The sequence below is a fragment of the Equus quagga genome, chromosome 13 (genome assembly GCF_021613505.1).
Source record: "Equus quagga isolate Etosha38 chromosome 13, UCLA_HA_Equagga_1.0, whole genome shotgun sequence".
NCBI lineage: Eukaryota > Metazoa > Chordata > Mammalia > Perissodactyla > Equidae > Equus > Equus quagga.
This window is the reverse complement of record NC_060279.1, coordinates 14,699,252-14,718,794: the sequence shown is the minus strand read 5'-3', so window position 1 is coordinate 14,718,794 and position 19,543 is coordinate 14,699,252. Positions and strand designations below refer to the sequence as shown.

The window sequence follows — 19,543 nt, the reverse complement described above, 5'->3', positions numbered from 1 at the left end:
CAAAGGCTCAAAATCAAATTCTTATCACTAAAAACAAATGAAAACTCACTGTCAAAGGTAACGTAGTGGTGCTAAGGTCCTGATCAAAAGATGGTGAAAACATCATCTACAGTTACTGAATATGAGGCTGCTTCATAATGCTCAGTATCAAAGGGAAAAAACTAAATGCTGGGGCCGGCCCAGTGGCACAGGAGTTAGGTTCGCACATTTTGCTTCAGCTGCCCAGGGTTCGCCGGTTCAGATCCCGGGTGCAGACATGGCACCACTTGGCATGCCATGCTGTGGTAGGCGTTCCACATATAAAGTAGAGGAAGATGGGCAGAGACGTTCACTCAGGACCAGTCTTCCTCAGCAAAAAGAGGAGGACTGGCAGCAGCTGGCTCAGGGCTAACCTTCCTCAAAAAAAGAAAAAAACTAAACTAAATGCTAATGAAGTATGGTCTCCGACAAAAGAGTAAGCAGATACATGGGACTGTAAGAAGAAATTAAACTGAAACAAAATTAACACAAAAAACTTATATTCAATATATTTATATCTTTGGAAATAACCTCATACATACCTTTCCTACTTATTTTTCGGGTAGCACTTGCAGAAGATTTCTTGGTATCCATGACAGAATCAAACACAGCTGTACTTGTAGGGGCTACTTCTAATTTGTTTTCAATGTGTCTCAGCTAAAGTTGAAACACCATCACAACAAACAGGTTAATTCTATAAATAAACCAGCTACCATTGATTTACATAGTTATTTAAAACTACATTGTCCACTACCTTCCTCCAAAGTAGAAAAAACTCAGGAATGCTTTATTTTAATGGAACAAAATACTTTTTTCATTATTTACTACTTCAGCTAGGCTAACAACTGGCACAATGCTGCCCAAGTTTGGACAAGAAAATTAAAAAGATTCTGAAGAACATTAGAGTTCCTATTTGCCTTGTTGACTTTTTTTTAATTGTTGAGTTTTTTAAGCAGTAAATTTTCTGACATTATATGTTGCATATCATTATGCTATACCTTGTGCACTTTACATGCAAAAGTGAGGAAAGAATGATTCAGCTGGACTAAAATTTAGGGCTATTCAAACAGTCACAGCTTTTTATAGTCTTATGTCTATAAAATAAGTTTCACAATAAGGACAAAATTAACAAGATAGAAACCAGGTTTCCATACACTTTACAACGTAAGTCAACTTTTGGTAAAACTACCAAAGTTCTCAATGATTTTAAAAGCATTTTCCCCTAAATAGTAGAGTATCACATGCTTACAGGAGAATACAGAAAAAATTAAAAAAAAATGAAATTAAAATTATCAAAATTCTAGCACATAGAGATAAAAACTTTCTGTAAAATTCTGATTTATCTTCTTTCAGATTTTTGCAGGGCAATGTACTCACAAAATTGGAAAAAGCCTTTATATACTAATACTTCTCTATCAGGCTTTTCCCCCCATTTATATTATGAGCCCCTTATCATTTTTTAAAATTATTTTTAAAAACCCAATAATTTTGAAAAACAACTATTAACAATTCATCTCTAAATTAGTTTAGTTCTAAATTACACTGGGGGATAAAAACCATTCCTACATTATCTATAATGCTCATGTCAAAGAGAGAGAATATATGTTGTTGTATTCAGCGGGCCAAAATTTGACCCTGCATTATGACCAAATCTAGGCCATAGTACCTTTTCCAGACTGATTTTCAAACCAGTTCAAAAGATTAGGGGACAGAAAATACTATACTCAGACAGTAAAGAAATAAGTGATTCAAATTCACGTAGAATATAAAAGAAAACAAAAAAAGGACATATTAGAAGAATAATTTGCCCAGAGAGCAAATGAAAAAGAAAAGAAAAAGGAAAGGGTCTCCCTTTGAAGGGACTATGCAGCACTTGCCAAATTTAGTTTCCTAAACTCCAGACAGGAGTGGACAGAACACAAATGAGAACAAGTTGCCCATAGTCATTCTTCTTCAGTAGTGCTGAGAGAAAAAAGTCTGTTATTGCCGCTAAAAAGAAGAGATAACTCACAGTCCATTCAAGGAGAAGCTGCTCCTTTCATTTCCTGTCTTCTCTAAGGCTTTTACACAGCCCCACCTTCACAAATTCATTCTCTATGTTTTAAATCTTCATTTCAAAATACCAAATGAGCAAATTTATTAAAGGAGAAGGACTAGCACAAAGTATTTTAACACTTCATATGGCATATTGTTAATACTCCTGATAGACAAAGCAGTGTCTTGATTATTCCTTTACTATTTAATAATTGTCATTAATGTTCATTTTGTAATATGTTGTATACAACTTCTTACCAAAATCTTTGACTTTATTTTCCTACCAAAAAAGCATTACAGATGGGCCAGCCTGGTGGCGTAGATGTTAAGTTCATGCCCTCCACTTCAGTGGCCCAAGATTCACAGGTTTGGATCCAGGACACAGACCTACACATCACTTATGAAGCCATGCTGTGGAGGCATCCCAGATATAAAGTAGAGGAAGATGGGCACAGATGTTAGCTCAGGGCCAATCTTGCTCAGTAAAAAGAGGAGTATTGGCAGTGGATATTAGCTCAGGGCTAATCTTCCTCAAAAGAAAAAAGCACTAGAGAAAAAATTTTAATCTATTCACTCATAACAGGAAATCAATTTTAAACCAGAAAGAAATAAAAGGAAACTATAACTACTTACAGCAGCCTTGGTCTGAGAAAGTGCATCCCACGATGTGGTTATATCTGTTGGGGAACATTGATATTTACTGAATTAAAATCTCTGAAGTGGACCTCAGAATCTGCATTTTAATAAGCTTCCAAAATGCACTCAAAAGTTTGAGAACCACTTCATTAGGCAGAACTACTCCACAGCAAGTGTTTTATTATGTTGAGTCAAAACATGGTTCTTCTCCATTCCTATAAAGCTGAGCTTCTCGATATATGGTATAGTATTATATTAGACACTGATCCCCTTAGTCATTAGGACAGCTGCACTAACACCTGCATCAACACCCTCATTAGACATCTCCAACATTAAGCAGTATTCTCAGTTTACCCCAATGAGCTGAACAAATAGAAAATTTTGTGTTGTACTGTATTTCACATTATGATGTGAAAAGATTAAAAACTACTCCAGACTTTGATCTACCAGTAGAAACAAAGGTAAAATCTATTTAGTCTTTAAAATAATAGCCCTTCAAGCAGTATAAGGCCACATTATTTCCCTTGAGTCATCCTTCTCTGGAATATTTTCATTTCCTTCAAATGCTCCTTATGTGACATGATTTCCAGATTCCTCACAAACCCATTAATCATCCTACAGATGTATTTCAGTTTGTCAATGTCCCTCAAAAAATAGTATGCCCTAAATTAAAGTTACTGCCAATGTATCATTTTAAAAAAGAGTTCAGGAGCCGGCCCAGTGGCACAGTGGTTAAGTTCACACACTCCGCTTCGGCAGCCTGGGGTTCACAGGTTTGGATCCTGAGTGCAGATATATGCACTGCTTATCGAGACATGCTGTGACAGGTGTCCCACATATAAAATAGAGGAAGATGGGCACAAATGTTGGCTCAGGGCCAATCTTCCTCAGCAAAAAGAGGATTGGCGACGGAAGTTAGCTCTGAGCTAATCTTCCTCATCAAAGGAAAAAAAAGAGTTCAATGAGACTACTACTTGTTTTCTGTGCACTATAGGTCTATAACTATATTAAGAGCTATATTATACCATTTGTGGACATTAAGTCAGAATGTCTAAGAAACTGTATAAAACTAATTTTGCATATACTGATTCTTTTTTTAAAAAGGATTTTCTCCTTTACAAAACAGTTTACCATAGGATGTCTTTGAAGGTGACGTAACATATATTTAAAACAAGATTAAATTTTTTAAGTTATTTATCTACTTTTCATAACTCAAAGCATATGCATAATTTTCATTTACTGATTAGCCCAGAATTTTGTACACATAACCTAAACAAGTGATTAAGTTCCAGTTTAAAAAAGAACCAATCATACCTTGAACAGTATCCTTGCTTGGAGAGTTCCTTGTATTTGGTAAAGGCACCTCTTTTGATTTGCTGCTCCTCATCTTGCCAATTTACCTGCAATCACATCATCAGCATTCACTAAGCATCAATATTATACTAGTAAAGAAAATGCCCTGACTTATCCTGCCTTTCAAGAAAGTCAGAAAAGAATTTAACCATCTTTAAAACTTATCTTTATACCCTCTTAAGAGTTCCTGATAAGCTAATAACTATTTTTTCTTGGAAAATTAAACCATTAAAAATTTATATCATGATGAAAAATCTATATCTGATGAAGATATGGAGAAACTGGAACTCTTGTGCACTGTTTGCAGGAATGTAAAGTGGTACAGCCGTTGTGGAAAACAGTACTGCAGTCCCTCAAAAAACTAAAAAGAAATTTACCATATGATTCAGCACAAAAGAACTGAAAGCAGGGTCTTGAAGACATACTTGTATATCCATTTTCAGAGCAGCATTTATTCACAATAGCCAAAAGATGAAAGTAACTCAAACGTCCATCAACAGATTAAAAGATAAGTAAAATGTGCTATATACATACAACGGAATATTTGTTTGTTAGTCCATGGAGTTGATTCCAACTCCTAGCGACCCTGTGTACAGCAGAGCAGAACCCTGCCTGCTCTTTTTGCACCATCCTCGCATCATCCAGCACTGTATCAGACAATGCTTGCTATTCACAGGGTTTCATGGCCAATTTTTTCCAAAGTTGGTGGCCAAATACTTCTTCCTAGTCTGTCTTAGTCTAGTAGCTCTGCTGAAACCTGTCCACCATGGGTGACCCTGCTGGTATTTGAAATACCGGTGGCATAGCTTTCAGCATCACAGTAACACACAGCCACCGCAGTGTGACAACCAATAGATGGGTGGTGTGGTTCCCTCACCAGGAAACAAACCCAGGCCCGAGTAGTGAGAGTGCTGAATCTTAATCACGAGACCATGAGGGCCAGCCTAACAGAGTATTATTCAGCCTGTAAGGAGGGAAATTTTGACACATGCTGTAAATACAGATGAACCTTGAGGACATTATGTAAGTGAAATAAGCCAGTTACAAAGACAAATACTGGATGTTTCTACTTATATGAAGTACCTAGAGTAGTCGAAATTATAGGGACAGAAAGTAAAATAGTGGTTGCCAGGGGCTGGGGGCAGGGAGGAATGGGGAGTTATTAATGGGTATAGAGTTTCAGTTTTGTAAGATGAAAATAGTTTTGGAGATGAGTAGTGAAGATGGTTGTACAATGATATATGAATGCACTTAATACCACTAAACCATACACTGAAAAATGGCTGTGATGGTAAATGTTATGTGTATTTTACCACGATAAAAAAAAATGAAAGGAAAAAACTTACATTATGACTTAAAGAGAAGGATCATGATCTGCTTATGCTGACTAGAGAGCTTGATGATAAAAGTCATACTATATTTTCCTATGAATATAGAGGAATTATTCTGTTATAAAAGTCATATAACAATAACACAGAAAGTTTGGAAAATACAGGCTGGGAAAACTAATCCCTACTCCCACAATCACAACACAATCATTACGATATTTTGCATAGTCCCTTCTATTCTAATTTTTTTTACTGTAATCACTGTAATTTCAATTTTGTGTCCTACTTAACAGTTGGACATTCGTGTGGTTTTAAAATATATCCACAAATTCTTTGATGCTTTCTTCAAGAAAGAGAGCTTAATTTTTCTCCCACTGAATATAGGCTGGACTTAGTGATTCAGTTTTTTTTTTTAAAGACTCGCACCTGAGCTAACATCTGTTGCCAATCTTCTTTTTTCTTCTTCTTCTTCTTCTCCCCAAAACCCCCCAGTACATAGTTGTATATTCTAGTTGTGAGTGCCTTTGGTTGTGCAATGTGGGACGCTGCCTCAGCATGGCCTGATGAGAGGTGCCATGTCCATGCCCAGGATCCAAACCAGGGAAAGCCTGGGCTGCCGAAGCAGAGCGTGCGAACTTAACCACTCGGCCACAGGGCCAGCCCCAAGTGATTTGCTTTTAACAGATCAAATGTGCTGGAAGTGACAATGTGTGACTTTCATGGCTAAGTCATAAAAGGCATGTCATGAGGCCAAACAGCCTTATGAAGAGGTCCATGTGGCAAACAATGGACTCTTTCTACTTATAGCCATATGAGTGACCAATCCTGGAAGTGGAGTTACACAGCAATAGATTACCAATACAATACTATGTCTCATTTTCTCTATTAAAAATAAACATATTTGTGTATATGAATTTTTGCTCATTTGAATTATTTATCTAGAATAGGCTCTACAAAGTGCGTTAAAACTGAACTAAAGAATGTGAAGAACATGCTGCTCTTGAAATCCAATGTTGAACTGTTTTCCAACTTACAATAATATGAACCCGCCAGTTTTACTAGTATCTTTTAATATGGAGTATTATCTATTCTTTTTACTTTTGCTGATGAAGTAGGAAGACAACAGTTACCTTAATTTGAATTTAGCAGACTGCTAGCAGGACTAAACATTCTGCCATAGATCTTAATCTTAGCTCTTCATTTGTGAATTTTCTTTTCTCATCCTTTGCCCACTTACCTACTAGGATCTTTTCTTTTCTTTTTTGAGGAAGATTAGCCCTGAGCTAACATCTGCCACCAATCCTTCTCTTTTTGCTGAGGAAGACTGGCCCCGAGCTAACATCTGTCCCCATCTTCCTCTACTTTATATGTGGGATGCCTGCCACAGCATGACTTGACAAGCGCTGTGTTGGTCCACACACAGGATCTGAACCAGAGAACCCTGGGCTGCCAAAGCAGAACGTGCGAACTTAACGGCTGCACCAGCCAGGATCTTAATGCTCTTCTTATCAATTTATTTAATCAATATCAGTTGATTAAATAAAAAGTTTAATAAGGTCATTAAGTCTTTATTATATTTGATAAAAATAATTTTCTTCAATTAGTTGTCTGCAAAGGCAATTCAGTATGCTGAATATTAAAGACCTAAATTTAAATTTAAGAAAAGGAAAAGCCTACCTACTAAATCTAAACATGTAAAACTAAAGGCATAATTAATTTTTAAGGAGCTAATTTCACCTATAGTAAATAATTCTGGTTTATAAATTTACTAGGAAAAAACTTCAAAAATGTTCTAAAAATAAAATTTTTCATAGATTATACAATATGGCTCTAAGAAAAGTCAATCTAGATTTTAAAAACAGTCATGTAGGATGGTAGAAAAACTAAAATCAACAAATATGCCAACAGTTTAAAATTTTTCCAACTATAAAAACTTTAATCAGAGCTGCTAACACAATTCAAAAGTTAACTCATTTTACTTTCCTTCTCATAAAGATACTTGTTTTGGTCTAGCCAACTGTCAAAATGGCAACTAAACAAACATGCTATTCTATATTATTAAATCTGTCAATGATTTGACAAAAGTTTTCTTTATGCAGACTTCACTTTAAAGTGAAAATAAATGCTAAAATAGTAATTATCAATTTTCCAATGGGACAGAGAAATAGATTAAATAACCAAACACTAGATATCCAGAATCTCTATGCTTAGGGGTTAATTTTCATCAGGCTGAGACAGATGAGTAAAGTAAATGAGTAAATCAGTAAAGTAAAGATGAGTAGATGAATAAAAACAAAAGAATCTATATCTGCTTCAAAATAAAAACCCTATTAATGGTCAATCATCTTCAAATGCAAATGACTAATTATTAGGAGTATGACATTTATGTAAAATTTCATCCTGTAAATAAATTATAGTATATTCACCATTTAACAATGAGAATGAACTAATTACAACTACATACAACAAGATAGTTGGACATCACAAATGTGTTAGGTGAAGAATGCCAGAAACAAGTGTACGTGCTGTATAATTCCGTTTTTATAAAGTATCAAACAGGCAAAAATAATCTATGGTGTTAGAAGTGAAGACAGTCATTATGTATGGATTGGTGGAGGTGACTAGAACTGGAGAAAGGAAGGGCTTCTAAGGTACTGATAATATTGTTTATTGATTTGGGCACTGATTTCATGGATGTACTCAGTTTATGAGACTTCATCAAGCTGTACACTTATAAGGCTTTTTTCAAAAGTATACTTCAATTAAAAGTACTTATAATTTCAATATAAATTGAAGTATTTATACTTCAAACTATTTTCAGATAACATGAAAGAATTATATCCTAGTTTAAGTTTATAATTATATTCAGTTCTATAATGTTTAGTCTCATGAAGCACCTCAATTTCTAAATAATCCACCTGTCAAAATCCCTTGTTATCCCATGCCCAATAAGTGAGCATTATCAATAGAAAGTATTTAAGTAGGTCTGTTCTTTATGTAAGAATATATTATATATAAAATATCACTTTTTATAAAAATTTAAAAAAAGAATACCTGAGGAAAGAGTATAATGAAAAAATCTCTTCATAGAAAGAAGAGACTCTAATCTGTCAAAACTCTTACTATGTTTAAAGTATAAATCTCAATTTGCAAAATGCCTTTTCCAACCACTTTAAAGTGTTTACCAAGTCAAACACATTAAACTTATTCAAGATTATTTCTTGGGCAATAATGAAGTCACTTTCCCAGTTCAATGTTTTATAGAGAACATAACAACAACTTTACTCTACAGCCATATGGGAATTTTGGAATTATTTATTCATTGTATATCCGTATATTCTCTTTTGCCAATTTAATCTGTCACGAATTAAGAGAGGTGGACAAAAATCTACAACTACTTTTTGTCTATTTCTCTTCATATTTCTGTAAATTAACATTTATATAGCTTGATATTATTTAGTGCATAAAGGTTCATAGTTGTTATAGTGTCATCATGAATTCTATATTTCTGCAATAAAAACTGACCATCTTTGAGAGTGACATCAGCATCATGGCAGAGTAAGCTTGCCAGTACTCTTTCCCCTCCAATACACAATCAGAAGGTCATTCATACTCCAACAGAGGACAGCCAAACACAATACAGAAAATGTCAGAGAGATCCACGCAGCCATATGACAGAGGGCGGAGAGGCTGGAGGTGGAATGGGGTAGGAGAAAACTTCACTCTCTCTCCTAACAGACTATGATCCAGGACTGTGGGAGGCCTCTGAGAGGGAAGGAACAGGGGAGGGGACGTTCATTCACAGGAACATCAAGAACTCCCAAGGGCCCTTGCAGCCTAGAGGGAAGCTCTCTACCAGGGCAAAAGCTTTCGCAGGGGTTGACCCTATCAAGCCAACAACCCAGAAAAGCAGATAGCAAGAGCAGAGGGAGAAAACCCCAAGAGCAGGCAGGAGAAAGTGCCCCTCCCCCAACATGCTCAGCTCAGCTCCAGCCCCTGGGATTTCAACTGAAGGGAGACGGCACAGAACACATGGCTCTTGACCCCAACTCAGTGGCGATAGGTGGTAACTGTGACCAAAGAATGCCAGGATGCTAAAAAAAACAAAGCCAATTCCTCTAGTAACGTCAAACATTATATTAGATCTCCAGACCAGAGAGACAATGACAACTACCCAGAAGTCAGTCCTGAGGATGCAGAAATATGTAATCTAAATGACAAAGAATTCAAAACAGCTATCATCAAAAAACTCAATGAACTAAAAGAGAATGTAGAGAAACAATTCAACGAGTTCAGGAGCTACTTCACAAAAGAGATTGAAACTATAAAGAAGAATCAATCAGAAATATTAGAGATGACAGACACAAAGGAAGAAATAAAATGAAATATGGATTCCCTGAATACTCGAGGGGACACCACAGAGGAGTGCATCAGCAAAATGGAAGATAGACATGTTGAAATGCTCCAGATAGAGGAAGAGACAGAACTAAGACTAAAAAGAAATGAAGAAAGAGTCCGAGAAATATCCTTCTCAATTAGGAAATGCAACATAAGAATTAAAGGTATTCAAGAAGGAGAAGAGAAGGAGAATGGAGTAGAAAGCTTGGTCAAAGAAATAATAGCAGAGAACGTCCCAAACCTAGGGAAGGAAATCTATGTGGAAGAGGCTGCCAGATCTCCTAAATATGTCCATGTAAAAAGACCTACTGTGAGGCACATAGTGGTGAAACTGACAGAAGTGAATGACAAAGAAAGAATACTAAGGGCAGCAAGGCAGAAGAAAATAACCTGCAAAGGAATCCCCATCAGGCTTTCAGCAGGTTTCTCTGCAGAAACCTTATAAGCTAGGAGACACTGGAATGACATATTCAAATATTTGAAGGACAAAAACTTTCACCTAAGAATACTCTATCCAGCAAAAACATCCTTCAGATATGATGGAGTAATAAAAACTTTCCCAGACACATAAGCTAAGGGAGTTTGTAGCCATGAGATGCCACCTGCCCCGCCCCCACAGGAAATCCTCAAGAAGACCCTCATACCTAAAAACAAAAAGGGAGAAAGGGGTTACAAAGCATGGAGTAAGGAGATAAATAGGTCAACAGAATCAGAGCAAGACAGCAAATACTCAAGTACAGCATTAAAGACAAAAGGAAGGAAAACACCAAAAACAAAGATAATCTTGTCATTTTAACCACAAACTCATAACACAAGATGGAATAAGATGTGAGAAAAACATCTTAGGAGAGGAAGAGGAAAGGGACTGAATCGGTCTAGTCTAAGGAAATTAGAGGCCATCAGAAAAGGGACTATCTTATCCACCAGATTTTGAATACAAACCTGAGGGTAACCACTAAACGAAAAAGCAGACCAGAGACACAAATAATAAATAAGGAGAAAACAAAGAAACACAACGTAAAAAACTACATAACTTGATTGGTAGACCAAAATACACAGGACGAGAAACAAAGGAAATGCAGGAGAACCGGAAAACGAGTGATAAAATGGCAGCATAAACCCCTCACATATCAATAATCACCCTAAACGCAAATGGATTGAAGTCTCCAATAAAAAGACACAGAGTGGCGAGATAGATTAAAGAACAAAACCCAACAATATGCTGCCTCCAGGAAACACATCTCAGCTCCAATGACAAATACTGGTTCAGAGTGAAGGGATGGAAGACAATACTCCAAGCTAATGGCAAACAAAAGAAAGCAGGTGTTGCCATACTTATATCAGACAAAGTAGACTCAAGATAAGACAGGTAAAGAGATACAAAGAGGGGCAGTATATAATGATCAAAGGGACATCCCATCACGAAGAAATAACACATAAATATCTATGCACTCAACACAGGAGCACCAAAGTACATAAAGCAACTATTAACAAACCTAAAAGAAGACATTAATAATAACACAATAATAGTAGGGAACCTCAACACTCCACTCACATCAATGGATAGATCATCCAGACAGAAAATCAACAAGGAAACAGTAGAATTAAATGAAAAGCTAAACCAGTTGGACTTAATAGACATATTTAGAACACTCCATCCCCAACAGCAGAATACACATTCTTCTCAAGTACACATGGAACATTCTCAAGAATAGACCACACACTGGGAAACAAGGCAAGCCTCTACAAATTTAAGAAGATTGAAATAATAACAAGCATCTTTTCTGATCACAATGCTATAAAACTACAAATTAATTACAAGAAAAAAGCTAAGAAAAGGACAAAGATGTGGAGACTAAACAACATGCTACTGAACAACCAATAGATCATTGAAGAAATTAAAAGAGAAATCAAAAATATCTGGAGACAAATGAAAATGAAAATATACCTTACCAATTCACATGGGATGCAGCAAAAGCCGTATTAAGAGGGAAATTCATTGTAATACAGACTCACCTTAACAAACAAGAAAAATCTCAAATAAGCAATCTCAAACTACACCTAATTGAATTAGAAAAAGAACAAACAAAGCTCAAAGTCAGCAGAAGGAGAGAAACAATAAAAATCACAGCAGAAATAAATGCTATTGAAAGAAAAAAGGCAGTAGGTAGGATCAATGAAACAAAGAGCTGGTTCTTTGAGAAGATAAGTAAAATTGGCAAACCCCTAGCCAGACTTAACAAACAGAAAAAGAAAGCAAGCTCAGATAAATAAAATTAGAAAGAGCAGAAATAACAACAGATACCACAGAAATACAATGGATTATAAGAGAATACTACAAAAACCTCATTTGCCAACAAAATGGATAATCTAGTGGAAATGGATAAATTCTTAGACTCATACAACCTCCCAAAGCTGAATCAAGAAGAAACATAGGGGCCGGCCCAGTGGCACAGTGGTTAACTGTGCATGTTCCGCTTTGGCAGCCCAGGATTCGCCAGTTCGGATCCCAAATGCGGACATGGCACTGCTTGGCAAGCCATGCTGTGGTAGGCGTTCCACATATAAAGTAGAGGAAGATGGGCATGGATGTTAGCTCAGGGCCAGTCTTCCTCAGCAAAAAGAGGAGGATTGGCGGCATATGTTAGCTTAGGGCTAATCTCCCTCAAAAAAAAAAAGAAGAAATATAGAATCTGAATAGACCAATCACAAGTAAAGAGACTGAAACTAATCAAAAGCATTCCAAAGAATAAAAGCCCAGGACCAGACGGCTTTCCTGGGGAGTCCTACCAAACCTTCAGAGAGGATTTAATATCTATCCTTCTCAAGCTATCACAAAAAATTAGGGAAGATGGAGTGCCTCCTAACACATTCTACAAGGCCAACCTTACTCTGATACCAAAGCCTGAAAAGGATAACATAAGAAAGGAAAACTAGAGGCCAATATCGCTGATGAATATAGATGCAAAAATCCTCAACAAAATATTGGCAACCCGAATACAGCAATACATCAAAAAGATCATACACCATGATCAAGTGGGATTTATTCCAGGGACAAAGAGATGGTTCAACATCCGCAAATCAATGTGATACACCACACTAACAAAAGGAGGAATAAAAACCACATGATCACCTAAATAGATGCAGAGAAAGCATTCGACAAGATCCAACAGCCATTTATGATAAAAACTCTTAACAAAATGAGGATAGAAGGAAATTACCTCAACATAATAAGGGCCATATATGACAAACCCACAGCCAACATCATACTCAATGGGGAAAAACTGAGCACCATCCCTCTGAGAACAGGAACAAGATAAGGATGCCCACTCTCACCACTCTTCTTCAATATAGTACTGGAGGTTTTGGTCAGAGCAATTAGGGAAGAGAAAGGAATAAAAGGAATCCAAATAGGGAGTGAAGAAGTAGACTCACTGTTTGCAGATGACATGATCTTATATATAGAAAACCATAAAGAATCCATCGGAAAACTAATAGAAATAATTAACAACTACAGGAAAGTTGTGGGGTACAAAGTCAACTCACAAAAATCAGTTGCATTTCTGTACTCTAATAATGAACTTACAGAAAGAGAACTCAAGAATACAATTCCATTTACAATTGCAACAAAAAGAATAAAGTACCTAAGAATAAATTTAACTAAAGAGGTGAAGGACTTATACAATGAAAACTATAAGACATTATTGAAAGAAATAGATAAGGACATATAGAGATGGAAAGAGATTCCATGCACATGGATTGGAGGAATAAACATAGTTAAAATGTCCATACTACCCAAAGCAATCTACAGATTCAGTGCAATCCCAAATCAGAATGCCAATGACATTCTTCACAGAAATAGAGCAAAGAATCCTAAAATTCATATGGGGAAATCAAAGACCCCAAATTGCTAAAGCAATACTGAGAAAAAAGAGCAAAGCTAGAGGCATCACAATCCCTAACTTCAAAATGTACTACAAAGTCATAGTGATCAAAACAGCATGGTACTGGTACAGAAACAGGCACACAGATCAACGGAACAGAACTGAAAGCCCAGAAATAAAACCACACATATACAGACAGCTAATCTTAGACAAAGGTACCAAGAACATACAATGGAGAAAAGACAGTCTCTTCAATAAATGGTGTTGGGAAAACTGGACAGCCACAGGCAGAAGAATGAAAATAGACCATTATCTCATGTCATACACAAAAATAAACTCAAATGGATCAAAGACTTGAAGATAAGTCCTGAAACCATAAAACTCCTGGAAGATAATATAGATAGTACACTCTTTGACACTGAACTTAAAAGGACCTTTTCAAATACCATGTCTTCTCAGACAAGGAAAACAAAAGAAAAAATAAACAAGTGGGAGTTCCTCAGACTAAAGAGCTTCTGCTAGGCAAAAGAAACTAGGATCAAAACCAAAAGACAACCCACCAAGTGGGAGAAAATCATATATCTGATAAGGGGTTAATCTCTATAAAATATAAGGAACTCATACAACTAAACAACAAAAAAAACCAAACAGCCTGATCAAAAAATGGGCAAAGAATATGAACAGACATTTTTCCAAGGAAGATATACAGATGGCCAAGAAACACAGGAAAAGATGTTCAACATTACTAAGCATCAGGGAAATGCAAACCAAAACTACACTGAGATATCATCTTATGCCTGTTAAAATGTCTATAATCACTAAGACTAAAAATAACAACTGTTACGGAGGGTGTGGAGAGAAGGGAACCCTCATACATTGCTGGTGGGAATGCACACTGGTGCAGCCACTATGGAAAACAGTACGGAGATTCCTCAAAAAGCTAAAAATGGAACTACCGTATGACCAGCTATCCCACTACTGGGTATCTATCCAAACAACTTGAAATCAACAATCCAAAGTAACATATGTACCCCTATGTTCATTGCAGCACTATTCACAATAGCCAAGACATGGAAACAATCCAAGTGCCCATCAACTGATGAGTGTATACAGATGATGTGGTATATGTATGTGTGTGTGTGTGTGTGTATATGTATATATATATATATATATACATATACATATATACATATATATATATATGTATATATACACACAATGGAATACTACTCAGCCAGAAAAAAAGACAAAACCATCCCATTTGCAACAAGATGGATGCACCTGGAGGGAATTATGCTAAGTGAAATAAGTCAGACTGAGAAAGACAAACATCAGATGATTTCACTCATATGTGGAATATAAACAAGCATATGGACAAAGAAAACAGTTCACTGGTTACCAGGGGAAGGGGAGTGGGGGGGTGAGCACAGCAGATGAAGGGGAGCACCTATGTGGGGACAGATAAGAAATAATGTACAACTGAAATTTCACAATGATGTAAACTATTATGAACTCAAAAAAACAAACACCTGACCATCTTTGTCCCCAGAGAAACGTGTTTAGTATTTAATTCTGTATGTTATGCTATTAATAAAAAGCAAGCATTGCTTTATTTTATTATATCTGCCCTATCCTTTTAATTCTAAACTTTCTGTGACACTTTCTTTTAGATATATCTTATATACAAAAAATAGGTAGCATTCTTTATCCCAATGTAACAATTTTTGTCTTTTAAGGCTGAGAATGGGGAGAATAAACTTGCGTATTAATAGGCGTGTGCTAACATTTTTTGAGTATCTAATTGTGCAAAGCATTGTGTGTGACACAAAAGGAAGATGAAATGGCCTTGACCTCTACAACCTCAGAACCTAGTACAAGTATTCTTAACCTAGGGATCCATGAATGAGATTCAAGGAATTTACAAACTCTGAAATTGTATGCAAAATTCTGTACATATCATCTATGTACATTTTTCTAGAGAGGGAAATCACGGCCTTCATCACATTCTCAAAAGAATCCACTAATCAAGTGAGGTAAACACATACATTAATTAACTGAAAAATATAACAGTCTGGACAATACCATAATATGCATACAATTATCACAAAAGGAGACATTAATTCCTCTGGGGGAGATCTGTTAAAGCTTCTTGGAGGAATATCCTTAAAGACACCATATTAATTAAGGCATGCCTAATACATGTGTAGTATGAAGGAGAAAGAAGGGATAGAGACAATTTTGCATCAGGAACCCTAAGGGCATCAGTTTATCATGCTCATAAAAGTTAAGTACTGTGATCTAGTAATAAGCTTGTCACAATCCTCCACTTCCGCAAAGGTAGATAACCATGGTTTTCTATATAAATGCTTCTAAGAGTTAGACTAGATAATCCAAATAAGTTGACATTTTTAAATTTATTTCATGAATTGTATTTTTCATGGCAGAATAGCTAAGAGCCACGTTGTCAATGATTTTGACATTCAGGAAAGAGTTAACAAATTTTCAATAGCCTGTGAGACTGCTTTATTTTCTGAGACATTATCTGTCAAGGTCTAAACTTAAACGATCATCAATCATCCACAAAACAGACTCTCTTCTTTACTGGTTTAATTTACTATAAATAGTTAAGGTACACCAAAAAGTGTAAGACATAATATAATACACACTCATGTACTCAACCTCTCAGTCTAAAAAACAAACTTTTATCAATTTGGCTAAAGTCCCCGGTCTATCTGTCTCTACTCATATCCATCTCCCCCCATCCAGAGATAATAACCACTATCCTGAACTCGGTATTTATCATATATATCCTCCTTTGACTCCCAAGATTTTTCAAAAGTCAAAAATGGCAATCCTTCCTATTCAACATAAAACAACTCATCTCAAATTATACCTTTAAAATGTTCCTGAAAAGGTTTGTTAAATGAAATTGTGTATGTTATTCAATCACTGTGTTTGCCTACCCATAGTCCCCTTTCTAAAGAACAACCACAACCCCCCTTCCACAACCCTGCCCCTCACCCCAGCTATAGCTAATTGGATAAGGAATGAGGAACTGATTGAAGGGTGGCCTAATCAGTCCCTGGCAAGAGGAGATCTAAGAATTCTGGAATGAAATGTTAGGCAACTACATCACTGAGCTGTGAGGAGCCAACCTGAAAAATCACGATGAAAAAGCAAGAGGAAGATCAAAGAAAAACAAAGGAGAGAACATGTGGCCTCCCCAAAAAGGAAAAAGTGGCCTTGTTCCTATGTATTTTCCAGGTCCTATAATACCAGTGCCTCATTTTCTGCCTTTGCATCCTTGAGGCCACTCTGAAGCCTTACAACAAACTTCCCTTTATTTCCCTTTATTTCTGGGGGAAAAAAAACCCATCCCACAGAAAAAGAGGATCCCATGAAATCATGCAAGCCTCTAAATCATATACTTAGAGGAAAAAAGTTATTTTAAAAAGATATATTTGAAACTTATTTCAAATATACTATAGAAAAAAATGTGTTAAGAAATATACTGTTTTAGGGGCCGGCCCCAGGGCCAAGTGGTTGACTCCGCTTCTGCAGCCCGGGGTTCACCAGTTCGGATCCTGGGCGGGGACCGAGCACCACTCATCAAGCCATGCTGAGGTGGTGTCCCACATAGAAGAAACAGGAGCATCTACAACTAGGATCTACAACTACGTACTGGGGGGCTTTGGAGCTGGGGAGGGGAGGAAACATAACAGATGTTAGCTCAGGGCCAATCTTCCAAAAAAAAAAAAAAAAAAAACACTGACCAGCTTAAACTAGTTTAAAAAAAGAAAGAAAAAGAAATATACTGTTTTAAAAAAGAGAGAGAGATGGGGCTGGCCCCGTAGCCGAGTGGTTAAGTTCGCACGCTCCGCTGCAGGCGGCCCAGTGTTTCGTCAGTTCGAATCCTGGGCGCGGACATGGCACTGCTCATCAAACCACGCTGAGGCAGCGTCCCACATGCCACAGCTAGAAGGACCCACAACTAAGAATGTACAACTATGTACCTGGGGGCTTTGGGGAGAAAAAGGAAAAAAAAAATAAAATCTTTAAAAGAGTTTTTTAAAAAAAAAAAGAGAGAGAATACAGAAAATTTCAAAAGCTCAATGACAGTTCCTTTCAGAGAAGGTTATCTCCAGGCACCAGAAAACATTTTTTTTAATCCACTGATGAAATTTAGCCTTTATCTTTCAAATTCATCATCTTATATATAGTCAACTAAAAAGTCTACTTTCTAAACCAAAAATCTAAAGTCTAAAAAATTATTTTGCCTGCTTTAAGGGTTTATTTTTATGAGTCTCAGAACTAAATTTAAACGTTAAATATATGTCCAGAAAATCTAGGCAATATACCTTTCCAGTAATACAATTTTCCAGTTGGGTATAACACTAGTCTGTTAACATTTGGAGTTTTAAGTTTCAACTTGAAACTCTCACTACTCTTGGGATCAATAAAACATATCTCCCCTATTTCCCTTACCTCTTTTTTTTTTCTTTGATTGACAGTTTCTCTACTTTTGCCCAATTCATCAGTGGTAACATTTCCAAAGGTTCCATTCCTAGGCCTATTCTTTTCTATCTCCTTCCTCCCAGGAAATTTCACACACTTTCATGGTTTCAACTACTTCCTAAGTATCATCATATTTCTGTTCTAGATCTTTCTCCAAACTCCGGACCCAAGTTTTCAGTCCAGTAGACAGTCTACTTCAAAGTCCCACTGACACTTCAAATTTATCAAGTTCAGAACCAAATTCACTATCATCTATCTTCAAAATTGTTCCTTCTTCAATGGGCACAGATGTTAGCTCAGGGCCAGCCTTCCTCAGCAAAAAGAGGAAGACTGGCAGATGTTAGCTGAGGGCTAATCTTGCTCAAAAAAAAAAAAAAATTGTTCCTTCTTCTTACTCTCTTAGCAAATGGGATTATCATGCATCCAGCTCATCTTTGACATTCCTGCCTCTCCCTCACTCCATCATTTACTGAGTTACCAAGTCAATACCATCTTTGAGATGTTTCTCTGTTATGATATATAAAATACGCCTCCATAAAGCTTTTGAAAAACTTTTTTTTAATATTTCTCTCTCTCTCTTCTTGCCTCCGTTCAGAGCATCATCTTTAGCCTAAATTATGGTAAAAGCTTCCTAAATTATTCTGGTCCTAATCTATTCTCCATACTGCAACCAAAGTGCTCTTTCTAAAACAGAACTAGCAACTCTGCTTTTATAACTCTTCACTGACTATCACCTATGGGATGAAGTTCCAAATTCCTTAGCATGACGGAAGTCAGAACCTTTCACAACCTTAATCTATAGTCTTACCCCTTGCTATCTTCACTTTATACCAATTGTGCCTGTCAAATGGCCATACCTAGAGTGCATTCTCTGAATATCCAGAAATTTTCATTATCTCCATATCTTCTTTTCCCAAATTTCTCAGAGAGTAATACCCTTCGAGGCCAAACTCTAATGTCATCTCGTACAAATCTTTTCCAGATTGTTCCTTCACAGAATTACTACTCCATCTGTTTCCCATAGCATTCTGTTCACTTTTTATAGCCCTTATAGTTATACACACACACACACACACACACACACACACATATCATTCACTCATTCAATGAACATCTGTTGAGCACTTAATGCTCCTAATCTAGTGGAGGAGACATACATATAAACAAATAGGATACAACGTGATGAGTTATATAATAAAGTTACAAATAGCACATATGTATCCGTCTCCCCACAAGGCTGTACAGTCCTTAAGGAAGGTATCTTCTTATTCATCTCCATATCAACAGAGCCCTTCAATGAACAGATAAACAAATGGCAGTGTTGGAAGCTGTTACAATCTCACTGTAAACAGAAAAGAATAAAGAGGGCTGCCAGTG

At 36.5% G+C, this 19,543-nt stretch overlaps 1 protein-coding gene across 4 annotated transcripts in view; it reads right to left on the bottom strand.

Annotated features, from left to right (window-relative positions):
• Positions 1–19,543, bottom strand: part of CEP350 (centrosomal protein 350) — a 161,052-nt gene that overhangs the window by 125,670 nt on the left and 15,839 nt on the right. For 3 of the 4 annotated variants that reach the window (XM_046680736.1, XM_046680738.1, XM_046680737.1), the window contains exons 2-4: positions 4,003–4,088; positions 2,686–2,729; positions 561–675 (exon numbers count right to left, since the gene is read on the bottom strand). In XM_046680736.1, coding sequence (XP_046536692.1) covers positions 561–675; positions 2,686–2,729; positions 4,003–4,075 — 232 coding nt within the window. In that variant the 5' untranslated portion in view covers positions 4,076–4,088. Of the gene's footprint in view, positions 1–49; positions 205–560; positions 676–2,685; positions 2,730–4,002; positions 4,089–19,543 lie in introns of those variants that run through there. The other variant, XM_046680740.1, reaches the window with a different exon arrangement.